This window comes from Andrographis paniculata, unplaced genomic scaffold, assembly GCF_009805555.1.
Source record: "Andrographis paniculata isolate CXL003 unplaced genomic scaffold, ASM980555v1 Contig82END, whole genome shotgun sequence".
NCBI classification, from domain to species: domain Eukaryota; kingdom Viridiplantae; phylum Streptophyta; class Magnoliopsida; order Lamiales; family Acanthaceae; genus Andrographis; species Andrographis paniculata.
In genome coordinates, this window is record NW_026137620.1 from 3452960 (window position 1) to 3466329 (window position 13370).

General features: G+C 30.4%; 1 protein-coding gene across 1 annotated transcript; it reads right to left on the reverse strand.

Annotated features, from left to right (window-relative positions):
- Nucleotides 1–230: 230 nt before the first annotated feature.
- LOC127241341 (ADP-ribosylation factor 2-like) lies at nucleotides 231–3277 on the reverse strand. Its single transcript, XM_051260349.1, has 7 exons — nucleotides 3136–3277; nucleotides 1986–2155; nucleotides 1776–1846; nucleotides 1431–1550; nucleotides 771–889; nucleotides 606–687; nucleotides 231–501 (listed from the first exon to the last, which is right to left on the reverse strand). The coding sequence occupies exons 2-7, from the start codon at nucleotides 2131–2133 to the stop codon at nucleotides 496–498; spliced, it is 546 nt and encodes a 181-aa protein (XP_051116306.1). The 5' UTR covers nucleotides 2134–2155; nucleotides 3136–3277; the 3' UTR covers nucleotides 231–495.
- Between the last annotated feature and the right edge of the window lie 10093 nt (nucleotides 3278–13370).

The following is a 13370-nucleotide window of genomic DNA, read 5'->3' on the forward strand; positions in this document are numbered from 1 at the left end:
ATATGTCCAGATAATGTATTGCATCTAAACAGATAGATCGATCTGAGATGCATAAAGTCCTTCCTGGATTACATTTAGCATAGTAGCACTCCAGACTAGTAATGTCGTGCCTGAGTTTCCTGTTTCCCACCGAACAAAACAAACAAACAAACAAACAAGCACAACCGGCATAACATGATGCATGTAGGAAATTAATGAATAACATGACGGAAGATTTTAACACCATTGCATTGCATTCCAATCCATTCCATTCCATTCCATTAAAGCATATGTTTGCAAATATATGAAACAAGCCAAGCCCGCCAGAGCACTTTGAAAAAGGGTATCCTAAACCATAACCATAACCATAACCAAAAACACATTAATGAAAAGTAGCGAGAAGACACTGACTGTCACTGTTGCAGTCGCTGTCACAGTCACAGTATGTTTCGTCTAATACAAAGCTAGATGGAAGGAATTCTCTGTAGCACCCGACGCTTCACTAACTCCCAACATTTATGCCTGCACATATATTATTTATAGTGGAAACAAACAATTAAACCCCATTGTGTCTGTATTTCTGTTATTTTATGTAACGAATGATTGTTTTTTAAGCAAGCACTTGCCTTGTTAGCAATGTTGTTAGAGAGCCAATCAAGCCCCTCGTACAGCCCCTCCCCAGAGGTAGCACAGGTGCTCTGGATGTACCTGAAAGGCCAATAAAAACGCTATTACCCATACAATCTCTTAAACAAACACCAACACTGCTTCTAGTCGGATGATTGATTTACCAGTGGCGCTGCCTGAGTGAGTGCAGTCCCAGCTTGTCGGTAATTTCAGCAGCATTCATTGCATTAGGGAGATCTTGCTTGTTCGCAAATACAAGTAATACTGCCTCTCTCAGCTCATCCTGCATCATATCAATACAATCCATTTTTCCCTCATTACTTAGTATTTGGTCAGAACTCAGAGCTTAGACAAAACAAACTATAGACAAGGTGTGGTAAGTGAATTTTTGTATAATTCACATATATTTCTCCTATTTACAGTTGGCACAGAATTCGGAATATGAGCCTTGCTGAATGCTCAAGATTTTCAGAGTATATTACATCAAGTGAGTACAAACATTAGAATCCGATCCAATGCAATGATGCAATGGATTTCATGGTACAAGTAATAGTTCACCTCCTACACACATACTTAATAGACAGTTAAGCTTAATAGATTATACAACTTGCGGGATTGCTTCTCAATAGAGATCTAAAGTAAACTAAAATATAAATATATAAACGTAACCTCCACTTAACCATAGCAACCTAAAAAAAATAGCCATTTTACAAAAGTTTATGGTCATCAGTGAGTATTTTATGTATTATTCACCTAGTTGCAGAAGTTATCTCAGTAGTATAAGTCAGATATAATTCAAACAAGTGAAAAAGAAGGAGTATAACCTCATTCAACATCCTATGCAATTCATCTCTCGCCTCCACAATACGGTCCCTATCATTGCTATCCACAACAAAGATGAGGCCCTGAGTGTTTTGGAAGTAATGCCTCCACAGTGGGCGGATCTGCAAGAGGAAAACTTATTAAACAGCAATTCCAAGGATCAGTGGCCAAACAGGAGGGAGGGGGGTCAAAAGGTATTTCCCAGCTTACCAGAACCAAAACCCTCAAAAGATAAAAGAAAAAGCTCCAATTTTATTTCGTTCAAAAGAAAATACAAAATTAATAAATTGTTGAACAAAACAAGTAACAAGCTGTCATAAACAAATAAAAAATAGCAACAAGCCCACCTTGTCCTGACCCCCGACATCCCAGACTGTGAAGCTAATGTTCTTGTACTCAACAGTCTCCACATTGAAACCTGAACCACAAATAATGAATACTCAAAAGCCAGCTCAATCAAAATACATGAGATAACAAAATACATTTCACCTGACTGACTCAAGAGGAGCGCAGTAACTAAAAGAAACAAGATTGATAAAGGAAATGATGGGGCATACCAATTGTAGGGATTGTGGTGACAATCTCTCCAAGCTTGAGCTTGTACAGGATGGTGGTCTTACCAGCAGCATCAAGACCAACCATCAGAATGCGCATCTCCTTCTTGGCAAAAAGCCGGCTAAAAAGCTTTGTGAATGTCAGCCCCATTTCTCGTTCGTGCTTTAGATCCCTATATGTAATCATGTAAACAATACAAAGACTGATAAGTTTCAAGTGTCATAGCTACAGGCAATGACCAGTATATCCAAACACCAGTCTAAGCAAAGATAATTTAGTAAATGCTCTCGTTTCCATTCATCATACCAGGATTTAGTGAAAAAGGTGATATGAAGTGGTCTATAGAAAGTAAAATAGTAAATAAAACGAACTAAAGCAAATCAACATGCCGTTAAATTCTAATAACACTCCACTCCATTGCTTGAAACCTCTTTGTATATAACATATTAGATCACCATTCTATATTATCTACACTTAATACCGACTCTGCAGTTGTACCACGATGTAGTTTCAATACTGACGAGCAAGCTGATACAGTCAATATTATTTCGATGCTAGAATACATATATCAACGGAGTCATACTTAAAGATATACATAAAAATATCATATAACACCTACAACAAAACTTCTCAAGACACAATTTTACAGAAAAGCAACAATTAAATGAAGCGCATTGTCGCCTATGAATCTCCGTAACAGAACATAATGCCCACAAATCACTTAAATATGCATAACAATCGCCGAATGCATAACATAACCGATCCCATCGTAAAACATTACCAAACAAATTCTAATAGGTTTACATTTCAGATCCTACTTAATGGATACAACATATTCCAGATCAGATCAAAACTAAAGCAGATATAAACACTGTCAATTCAACAAAAGATTAAACGAATAAAATCCAAACCTCCTGATCACCCCTAGACTTCGAACTAGAAAAAATAAAGAGCGAATCGAAAATTTTAACTAGATAGACAAACTAACAAATTCACTAAAAAGCACAAATCATGAAAATTAAACAATCTAAACCACAAAATTCTAGATCAGAACACCCAGCCAGAAACAATATCAAAGCAGCTTTCGTTCCCAGACAATCCACAAACGTTTGGATCTATGACAAACACAGCCGATCTAAGGAAACTACGTACCAGAGTAGGACGGATCTGGCGAAACGGTGAAGAACGCGCAGAGGGGCTGCCTCAGAACAACGCGACGCGAGAGAGATTATTTAATATATTTTTAATATTTTAAGAGTGGTGAAGATCGTCGGGCAGAGGCAATTTATATAGGAAGGCGCACCGTGTACTTTATTAAATGTCCATATTGCCCTTCGATGCTCTCAAAATAACGGCGGTTGCCCCTGAATCGATATGACAGTGCTTCCGACATCATCTGCCGTTGGATTTACTGCACCGCCTAGAAGTGAAGGAGATGCTGCCACGTCAATATTTATTACGTGTCCTCATGTGATTTTTTTAAAAAGTAAATAAAGAAAAAGAAATTAGTAGCGTGTTAAATGAGCCAAAAGCATCTCGAGCAACAGAAGTTTCAATTTATGTGTGTATGATTTCGAGGTTTTGTTTAGAGAGTACTCTCTCCCCATTTGATAATAGGTAAGGTAATATTCCTTGTCCACCTAGAAAATATATATATTTTTACTTTAAAACGTTCAATAATATTTTATTAAATATTTTATTTTTTCATAAATATTTTTACTTTACATCAGATCGTTATTTTTACACCAAAAAAACAAGGACAAAAATATCATTACACTATTTTTAATTATCAACTATAATTAAAATACTATTATTTCTTAAACACCGCGCCAAAAGTAATTATATACTGTATGAGTGGACGGAGAAAATATTTAATTAGTTAATAGTAATTAGTTATAATATTATTATATTATTTTTAATAATAATTAATAATATTTATAATTTTAAAGTAAATTTAATATATATAATTAAAAAAATTAAAATATATGTTTAAATATTTAAAAATTATATATCAATTATAAAATATATGCAATATAGATATTATTTTGTAGAAAATAAAACTTTCTATAATTCAAATAAATAAAAAAATATTTTTTTATTTATAATTAACATAAATCAATTTTATAAAAAATGTATTAGTTTTAAATATAGATAAATATATTTATTTTTTTTGAAGAGAGAGATAAAAATAAAGGAGTTTTGATTGGTTTATACTTTATTTACGATGTTGATGTTATATGGAGTAATGAATTAAGTTGATTTATATTTTTTAAATATGTTTTGATTTAATAATTTTTACCAAAAATAGAAAAATGTTAATTGTTACATAACATACAAAAATAAAAATAGTGTCAATTGTGGTGCAATGGAGTATTTGGTATTAAGAAATGAAAGTTGGAAAAATAAAATAAATTTTCTTTTCTGGTTAATTTGACTTAAAAATTTGAAAAAATAATCATTTTTATTTATTTCTTACATTTCAATTTTCTTCTTTATACTCAAGATAGGTGATCCATTTTTCGTTTTCAGTTTTATTTATTTTAATAAAATTTATTAATATTAAGTTTATTTAATAAATAAAAATTAATTTTATTAATTTTTTATTATTATACAGGTATATTCATTAAAAATATTACTTTTACTCTCTCGAAGTAAGTATCTATTTGTTTTTTATACGTAGTTTTAGAAATATTATTATTATATTGGGATATAATAGGAATAAAGTAGAAATGACTAAAATAACTTTATTAGTATGTGTGATATAAAGGTGATGACATTTATGTAATATATTGTAAGTTGTAAGGGTATTTGTAATGTTAGGTAAACAGTACAATTACTAAAAAAAAAAATGAAATGGATGCTTTGTTATGAGACGGACTAAAATGAAAAAATTGATATGTTGTTATGGGACGGAGGGAGTATTTTTTTAGTAAATAAATAATTTTATTTATATTTATAAATTCTCGAATTTTTTATAAAACTTGTTTATATTAACAATAAAAAAAATATATTATTTATTTATTTATATTACATAAAATATAATTCTAAAAAAAATGATTTTCATTTTATATATTTTATCCATCTGGCAAAAAAATATTTATATTTCTATTTTGATTTGTTCAATTAAAATATAAATATTTTATTAAATAGTTCATTATTTACAAATATTTTTAATATCATTACTTTTTTACTAAAAAAATAATGGCTAAGATTGTCTTTAAACTACCTTTAACTACTCAGTGTAATTAAAATATTACTTCATTTGTCTTTTGAAACTTTACATTTACCTTTTGCGTCATTGTACTTAATATTAAAAATATCATTGTATTTGTATAAGTTTGTATACAAATATCATTATATTTGTATTATAAGACATTAATAGAAGTATTTTTGTCTTGTTTACTTACATTATACTATGTTTTGATATAATACTTAGTATTCAAAGAGCGACACACAAAAAGTAGATGTAAACCTTTAAGGTGGATGGAGGAAGTTTATTTTTTAAGTTACGCGCCAAAAAATTAAATATGTACTTATTAGCCGGATTAAGGGGGTATATTTTATTTAGATATAATCATAAAAAATATTATACACATTTTAAAAAATTTAAAACATATATGCTAATTTATATTTTAAGGGTGTGTTTGTTTGGGGGTTTTGAATTTGGATTGAAATTTGAATAGTAAAAATTTTGAATGTGAATAGTTGTATAATGTGATATAAATAGATTTTGATGTAATATTTTGATTGTAAAATTGATTTTTAATAAAATATAAAAAATAAAATAGTTGTAAAATTATTTTTAATATAATATAAAAAATAAAAAAATAAGTATTTGATTTGATATTTTTTTGAGAAAAAAAATTGAATAAAAATAGTGAAGTTTCGGAAAAACCCCAAACAAACACAAATATTAACACTATCACTTATATAAAAATAATATCAATACTTACTATCATTAATTTAGTAATTTTTACTATATAAATAACAGTGTCCGGAACAAATGAGTAATATGTCCCGGACAGATGAAGTATAAAAATTAAAGAGAATTAATTTTTTGAAATTAAAAAATAAAAATAAAATACTATTTACTATCAAGGATTTTCATTTTTTTACCAAAATATTCTTTTCGATCATTTCTTCTCTCAATATTCTCCTCCATTTTTGTCATTGTTGTCGTCATCACACCAATTGGAGTGTGGTCTCCAAATTAATAGTAGAGTCTTATTACATATTATTTTTTTCTATTGATTAATGTATTGTTAGATTCTTAATTACTTTTAAATTTATTTTAAACAATTATACTTTCACTATTAAAAAAAAAAAAAAAAAAACATATTTGTAATAAAAATTAGTGTCTTTATTAGTGACGAAATTAAAGACCGAATTAGAGAAATGGTATTCTTGTACTAATTGGGCATGGAATTTAGGGATGAAATAAAACTCGTTCCTAATAGAGACGGAAAATAGGGGCATAAAAAAATTCGGCTTAATTAGAGACGTAAATTAATTATGTCGCATGTAGGAACAAAAATTAGAGATAAAATAGCATTATGTTACTAATTAGCAACATAATTTAGAAAAAAAATATACAAAATAACATAAAACTTCTATGTGATTTACCCCATGATTTGAAAATTTCATAAATCTACTATTATTTCTAAAATATTGTCAAAAAATCCGTCTTCGTTAATATTTAACAGAGATTGTAACTCACGCGTTCAAAATGCAATTTTTAAATGTACCATCCTCTCTCTCTCCTTTCTCTCATTCTTCATTTTAAATTTATCATTTCTCTTGTATTACATTGTATTCTCGCCGTTCCATTCTATTATTCCAATTCTTTTTTTTTTTGTTGTCCCACTCAATTATACCATTATCATAAACAGAAAAAATTAACCAAAAATTAATATCTTAATCTTTACTTAATTTAAAGTAATTGATTTTACATAATTTATTACAATAATTTATTCTCCACTTACCAATCCACCATTACACATCACCCATCACCACCACCAGACAATCTCATTTTTTCTAATATTTTCCTCTTCTTCTTCTTCGTCGCTGATTTTTTCCCAAATCTTAGAAAAAAAAAAAGTTCCAGATTATTGTGTTGTATCTAAAATCGACGTCAATGTGATATTCTATTTTTGTTCCTTTCACCGTGTTGGAAAATGTAGAATATATAAACACATGTAAAGTATTTTTCTGTATCTACCCTAATTGCAATGTTTTGCTTGTTTTGTAGCTGGAGAATGTAAAATCGAATACTAATCGAAGGTATTTAGTATTTTTTTCAAAGATAATATGGTATAAAGCTAGATTTGTGTTTTTCAAGTGTTTGTAACACGAATCAAAGTTATTTTTAGTAGACATGTCTTAAGTTGATGAATATTATTCTTTACATTGAAGTTAAAATTAGGTTTGTTTTTCATTCCTTTCATTGGTTATGTTTATGGATAACTTAAAGTGAGAAAAAATAGAAAAAAAAAAAAAAAACTTTGTAAATATGGATGTCTGTGTTGTTTGGAATCAAATTTAAGCTTGGTAACTTAATTCGTGTGGTTCTTCTACTTGGTATATATATATATATTTTTTTTTTTGTAGAAGTGATCTAAAGTTCTAGTTTAATCTTTTGATTTATATATTGGGTATGGCAATTGAAGTGTCAATGGGTGGTAAACAATTGATAAATAATTTGAGAATTTAATTCTTTTAAAATCGATCAATTTAATTTCTCCAACCTATTTAATTTTCTTTGTGAGTGTTTTGAATCACTATGCTCTCTGGTGTAATTGATACCAACATACTAAATTCAGTTCACGCCTTACACTCGAGTATTATTAACATTGTTTAGTTGTTGGTATTATGAAAAACTTATATTCGATGTAGTTGAAAATCTTACATAACGGATAATACGTTATCGATCGTAGAATCTCTTCTCGTTCTTTACTATCATTAAGGATCCAAAATACGCTAGATTGCAAGTTTTTCTCGTTGTCGCTTATTTAATTTTTCATCTTAAGTGGGTGAGTTTTATTACTTTTTTTTCTGTTTATTCTTAGCTTTGGTTGGTGATTTGCAATAATTCCTCAATTAAAATTTCAATTTGGTCCATGGCTTCCTCGGCCAATGAATGAGAGTGTTTGAATGTTCCTACGCCCCTAACCTCGCATGATGAAAATATAGATTCTTTATGTTACACATGTCCATAATGTAAGCTATTCGATATTATCCCGGATACGCCAAGATATGATGCAACCCGTTCAGTGGTAGAGGAGACGCCGGACATGGGGGTTGAGGTTGTTGGAAAGCTTTCTGAAGCAAGTCTTAGAATGATAAAAAGGGAAGGCCACTAGATATTGGACATTTGATCTAATGTGTTCTGATGACATTCCAGTTCCAATAAGGGAACGCATAGAATAAATTGTCTTTGTATGTTCGCCAAAAAAATTCCTTTTACTACTATGTCGAATATAAATATTGGTGTTCTTGGGTTGGTATTGTATTTATTCCATGGTAGATTTCTTTAATGATATTGTTGTGAAGAATTGTTTAAAATTGTTGATAATTTCAAATTCACATAGTATTGTTCTATTCATTGGTTTGATGTTTCCTTATTTATTCTAATATACTTGGTTTTAAGATGCTTTTATGAAAGATTATTTTTTTTTAGCTATAATTGTTCCCATAAACAATTTGTAATATCTTTATTTTTCTACATGTTACTAATTATATATTGAAACAGAATAAAAGCTTGGGGACAAATCAAGTATGGTGCAATAAAAAAAGGTACTTTGAGTGACTGATAATTAATTTACTCAATGATCTTCGTTTACACATTTCAAATGTTGAACAACTTATGTCTTTGGAACAATATTCTGACTAATCAACAATTTTATTTTATTATTTTTATAGATCATTTTACCATTTGTGTCAGTGATTTAAGTTCCAAGGTGAATGATGTCATGCTATTTGAATTCTTCTCAGTTTTTCTTTCATGCTCGTACGTTGCTTCTCTAATAAATAGTTTGTTTATATTTTTTAGTTTCATATTGTTTAATCATGGTACAATTATGTGTTCTTATTTACGTACAATTTCCTATAAATTTGTATTGTGAAGGGGTGCATGAGTTATATTGAAATACATATCATGGCTATCTCTTGAGTTTGGTTTTGTTTCTTTCCAAAACCAGAACGTAGTTACTATTTATTTTACCATACTCCCTGACTATACAAACTTTTAATTTAATTAAGTAAATTCATTATATTTCCTTACAGAATGCATGTGATGCGGTAAATGATTCGACTGTTGAGATTAATTTACAAAGTGTTTATTTATATTTTTCTTGCACTCGTCTCACTAAAGAACGTTTCTACCACTGCTCTTTAAACAATGATGTAGGAAAATGACTTAGAAACCGACAGATACATTATAAATGGGCTACTAGCACCGTTGAACAGGTATGGATTTTTAACATCTATTATGCACTTTTATGAATGGGCAATTCCGATTTAAATAATGATATATATTATATATATGTCTTTATCATTTGCAGATCTGTTTTGGTGCAGCAAACCTTAGTCTAATCCAAAAAATATGACCGTAAATAAGTTAAAAAATATACAAAAAGTAGAAGACACTTCTTTGTTCTATATTACAAAAATAGACAATTTTAATATATGTCTCATTCACATTCAAAAATAAACAATTCTAATATGACTTTACTAGGTAGATTATACAAAAACAGGCAGTTTAATACATGTCTCATTCGCATTCAAAATATTATAGAATATTAAAATCTAAACTTCATATGTTAGGTTGTTCGTAAATGCTTAAACCATTCAAGAACAACCCAACACAATCTTGGTTTCCTAATTCATTCAGGTAGTCCACGCATCCCCGAATCAATGTTGGTGTGACTTCTAAAGCCATAGGTAGCTCAAGACTTCGAATTTAGGGTGTGTTTGTTTGAGAGTTTGAATTTTGAGTTGAGATTTGAATAGTAAAAATTTTGAATTGGAATAGTTGAATAATGTGATATAAATAGGTATTGATGTGATGTTTTGAATGTAAAATTGATTTTTAGTATAATATAAAAAATAAAAAATAAGTGTTTAATTTGATGTTTTTGAAGGAAAAAAATTGAATGAATAGTGGATATGGGGTCAAATCCCCCAAACAAACACACCCTTAAGTTTACCTTTGTTCTTGTGTAGAATCTTCTAATTGTTGTAGCCTTTAACCTTCATAATCTCAATTATACAACTCTGTAGGCTTATTACACAATTATCAATGTCTCAGGAGATCTACTTTCAAATGATAGCCATACAGAATCGACAAATTGATCTACTGTATAACATTCTTTTTCTATATGAATGCTTTGGATAGATCGAAACCAACCCAAATCATTCACATTCAGATCTAGGGAACTCAGAGGTTGGTTAATTAAATGGATGTCAAACCCATCACTACTTACTGCTAACCTGAAATCAACATCTTCATTGTGAATATGAGGTTTAACATTGTCCTGTTGGATGTAGGTCGAACGACTAGAACATGAAAACCATTTTTCTTTAATAGCCGAAATAACCTGCAAGAACTCCAAAGAATTTATAGAAATTTAATCATCTATCTTAAATTTGAAAAAGATCATTCTTAAATTATGTGAATCGATGTGTTATATTGATTATACAACCTTTAATAATATCTTTTGTGATTGAGTCAATTGCTTTTGTCTTAAAGTGCCAACAGGTCTGTTCTTGCTCATTCTCTTAGCTAGAATAGAATGTGTGAAGGGAAATATCCCTATCTTCCAATCAAATAACACACTACCATTAGGTGTAAAGATAGGGCGACTAACATCGCACATAAACATCACTTTTGCAATGAAGTTTTTATTTTGGCAACTTTTATGTGGTTCTGTCTCACTGGGTGTTAAGTAGAACTTTTGTGTCTCTCGTGTCAAATAAAACCATTTCTCGTCAATATGAAAAATATTTTTCATTGTCTTAAATTCCAAGATTTTTTTCATAGCATTCCAAACAATCGATTCAAGTGAGAATCTAAGGCATAGTAACTTGTTTGGAGTTATTAGAGATGGTTTTTATAGCACTCGTTTGAGCTCTGAGATCTCCATCCTTAATCCATTGTCAAACCATTGACTTAGAAAAGTGCATGTTTGCGGTGAGCTTTCGTATAGTGTCTCGCCTACGTGGTTAAATACTTTTAATTAATCTGTAATCAACCATTTTCTTCGGTCGTTTTTTATTTCTCGTTTCACTAGACATATTGCTTATCCTTGGCTTTGTTGTTTCTTTACTTCTGACCATAAATGAGTCATAGTACGCTTACCACGAATAGGCATTACATTCTTACAATGTTGTAGTAAGAATTGAAGAATTGCATTCTTTGTTTCAACATTTATGTCCTTTTTCTTTCCCATTTGCAGGAATGATATGATCTAAAGAATACAGATGAAACACCGGATGAAATCATATCGAAACAAGTCATTTACAAGGTTTGGATTTCTTTTTGCTTCATGAAAGCAAACCGAATCCCACGAAGTTTCCAGTAGACGCAACGAATGCACATTTCGAAGGGTTCATCTTAAGGTTATACTTCTTCATTAGGATGAAAGCTTTTTCCAAGTCAGACAAATGTGTTTTGAAACCGGTTGACTTGAAAATAACATTGTCAATATATACCTCCATGAAATACCTGATCAAATCGTGAAAGATAATATTCATAGCCCTTTGATAAGTAGCCCCTGCATTCTATTCATAAATATCCAATGCCCCAGGACATCTAAAGATTGTCTTATGGATTTCTTCTTTGGCTAAGAAAATTTGAGTGTAGCTTACATACCCGCCCATCAAGCTCAAAATTCGGTGACCTAAAGCCGAATAGACAAGCATATCAGATGCTGACATTACATACTCGTCCTTTGAGGTAGCCAGATTCAAATCTCTGAAATCAATACAGATCCTTATTTTATTATTCTTCTTAGTTACTGGAACTATGTTGTCTAACCATTCTGTGTACCTGTATGGCCAAATAATACCGATCTTAATTAGCTTTTCAATCTCTTCTTTCATCTGAGGCATTAATTCAAATGAAATCCTTCAATAGGCTTGTTTATAAGGCTTAAAACCTTATTCAATAGCAGTCGGGGCTTAATTTCATTCAGATCTAACCCGGGCATCTCCGAATAATCTCAAGCCCAATAATCAACATGTCTCCAAATCAAACCGATCATCAATTCTTGTCGTGAACGTGAAAATAACCCACTAACATGAACCATGCGTAGGGCTCCCTCCATTCGAAATTGAATTCCACCAAGGGATCTTGAGATGTAAATTATGGGTACGTCCTTTTCAACTGATCTCGCCATTTAAAGCATCCATCTTGGTTTGGACCTCAAACCTCAAATCCAAATTTCGTATTCTAAACATCAGTTTTTTTATAGTAGTAACATTAAATAATACTATTGTATTCCTCAATATTTGAAGTACTTATCATCATAAACTAAATAAAAATGGTAAAGTTGCTTATAACTTCCATGTGGTTTCGAAATTCAACGTAAAATCTCCCTATACTTTAAAAATTGCATGGTACCCCCTTATACTTAAAAAAACGTTGCATGAAAGCCCACCACCATAAAACTTTCCTCATGTGATAAAAAGATGATTTTCTATCTATATGTTTTGCATGGCAGGGGGGTTTCATGGAATATTTTTTAGAGTATAAGGGAGCGTCATGCAATTTTTTAAAGTAAAGTGAGGATTTATGCTAAGTTTCGAAACCACAGAGTAGTTTCATGCAACATCTTTTAAAGTATAAGGCGGCGTCATACAATTTTTAAAGTAGAAGGGAGATTTACGCTGAGTTTAGAAACCACAAGGGAGTTATGGACAATTTTGCCAATAATAATTAAAGTAAGTTTTTGACTATTTATCAGTCATAGGGAGATGTTACCTTGATCTACTAAAAGAATACGTACCCTTAACTGGTAAGCCTCCAAATTTTCCATGGATACTCATTTACCAATGCCATCTGGGAAATAGATGCAAATTGACCAGAATATAAACCAGTTTCTTCAATAGTATCAGTGGGATAGAAATGATTGCTGCTAGCCTCCATTGTGAGGATTTGTTTTCCTTCCCAAAATATCAATTTTTGGTGGAGTGATAAGAGTACACAATGTGAAGCTTGTATCCAATCTCTCCCAAGAAACATAGAACAAGTGGTGTCTGCATCCACGATAAAAAAAAAAAAAAACTATAGAAATAGTCTTTAGTCTGACTTCTTTGGGGGCAACCATTATGTCTTCTTTCCCTAATTTTTGCAAGGTTTTTAGGGGCATAACATTAAACAATGGAATATT

What these genes read in the sequence shown, in the direction of transcription:
- LOC127241341 (XM_051260349.1), bottom strand. Translation starts at nt 2,133, where the DNA reads ATGGGGCTGACATTCACAAAGCTTTTTAGCCGGCTTTTTGCCAAGAAG. An exon ending in CACCACAATCCCTACAATTG is followed by an intron (nt 1,847 to 1,985) that starts GTATGCCCCATC and finishes TTTGTGGTTCAG; the next exon opens with GTTTCAATGTGGAGACTGTT. An exon ending in TCACTCAGGCAGCGCCACTG is followed by an intron (nt 688 to 770) that starts GTAAATCAATCA and finishes TTGGCCTTTCAG; the next exon opens with GTACATCCAGAGCACCTGTG.